This window comes from Orycteropus afer, unplaced genomic scaffold (genome assembly GCF_000298275.1).
Source record: "Orycteropus afer afer isolate SDZICR_OR568_19922 unplaced genomic scaffold, OryAfe1.0 scaffold00666, whole genome shotgun sequence".
Taxonomy (NCBI): Eukaryota; Metazoa; Chordata; class Mammalia; order Tubulidentata; family Orycteropodidae; genus Orycteropus; species Orycteropus afer.
Genome location: NW_006922253.1, coordinates 928,358 through 930,082, shown reverse-complemented (window position 1 = coordinate 930,082; position 1,725 = coordinate 928,358). Strand labels below are relative to the sequence as shown.

At 35.7% G+C, this 1,725-nt stretch overlaps 1 protein-coding gene across 1 annotated transcript in view; it reads right to left on the bottom strand.

The window, feature by feature from the left end:
• Positions 1–782, bottom strand: part of LOC103210913 (olfactory receptor 4C11-like) — a 1,788-nt gene extending 1,006 nt beyond the window's left edge. The window contains exons 1-2 of the mRNA XM_007956826.2: positions 740–782; positions 4–645 (exon numbers count right to left, since the gene is read on the bottom strand). Coding sequence (XP_007955017.2) covers positions 4–645; positions 740–782 — 685 coding nt within the window. The remainder of the gene's footprint in view (positions 1–3; positions 646–739) is intronic.
• Between the last annotated feature and the right edge of the window lie 943 nt (positions 783–1,725).

Sequence of the window (1,725 nt, the reverse complement as noted above, 5' to 3'; positions counted from 1 at the left end):
CATACGACATAAGCAAGACTATGAAACTCACCATGCATATGGTCCCACTATTGGAAACAACTAGCAAATTTATCACATAAGTGTCCATGCAGGCAAGTAGCATCAATGGTTGCACATCACAGAAGTAGTGGTCAATCACATTGGGACCACAAAAGGGCAATTGCAAAGCCAGGGACATCTGTGCTGAAGAGTGGATACCAGATCCCACCCAGGCCAGAATCACCATCATGCTACAGATATGCTGGCTCATGATGGTTGTGTATTGCAGGGGCTTACAAATGGCCACATAGCGATCAAAAGCCATGAGGATGAGGACAAAGATCTCCATGCCCCCAAAGAAATGGACTGCAAAGAGCTGGGTCATGCACTCATTGTAGGAAATAGATTTCTTCTGAGACAGAGCATCCACAAGCAGTCTGGGTACCGTAGTTGTAGAAAAGCAGGCATCAGCAAAGGACAGGTAGGATAAGAAGAAGTACATGGGACTCCCAAGGGCCACACTTGCCTTAATAGTCACCACAATGAGAAGGTTCCACAGTAGTGTCAAAAGGTAAAGAATCAAGAAGATTACAAATATTATTTTCTGCTTTTCAGTGTCCTGAGTCAACCCAAGCAGAATGAATTCATTCACAGTGTTATTCATCACTAGGTCAGTAGTTGAAGGTAGGATGCAGTTGACAAAGATTCAGTCTACAAAGAGAAGCAAAAAAGTGAACATTTGGGAAGATTTTTGGGCTACCTTCTGAATTCATTCCTTGTGCTCCGTATTCTGTTACCTCCATTTCTGTTACTTTGGCTGTGCACCAAAATTCCACATGAATCTTTGTAAATCTGTGGATTTCCAGGTCTCTCTCGGATTTATCTGTGATTCAGAAACTGGCTGATTGGAATAACACTGTTGTATTTGGGGAATAAAATTTAAAAACAGCCTTCAGCAATTTCAATTCCTACAAAGATTGATAATTACAGAAATTTGTCATTTCTTCGACAAATGTCTTAACTGCTTTAAAACTTGGACTTTATGTAAAAAAATGAAGTGTCAATATCTTCTCTACCTTACTCTGTGTTAATATAAGAATTTAAAAAGGAGTTTGCACTCACACACACACATGCATATACCTTTCATGTATTATACATCTTCCCTATGTGCTTTGATGCCTGAAAAACACTATTCCAATAAATTTAAGCATTAATATTGTTAGACAATCTTCCCTTAAAGACATATTAACGGTTTTGTTAATACATTTTTGTGTCTATAATCCCTAGTTCTTTAGGATTCTGAATGAAATAGACTTTGATAATTCCCTTGATATCTCTATGGTTTACTTCTTTAATATGTAAAGAATGTGTGTAAATAATAAAATAGTATGCCTTATAAGGTTGCTATGAAGACTACATAATTTGACACTTAATGAAATTATTAGATGCAAATACCCAGTAACCATAATAAGAATGGTTATTTTCATTATGACTATCAACAGTAGATTTCCAAGATATATTTTCATTTATTCCTGAAATAGTAATTCAAATGTGTAATTTACTCATGATAAAGCCATGCCCCTGTATTAAAACACTAATTTAATTTGGTGAGTGGCTGAAATTATATAATCACTGTGAGTGATAATATTTTTCTTATAATTATCAGAAGCTACGTTTGGCAGTTCTAAACATCGTTAATAATTGAAAAATAAGAAAAATGAATCAAAAGTATGGATTAGCATACAA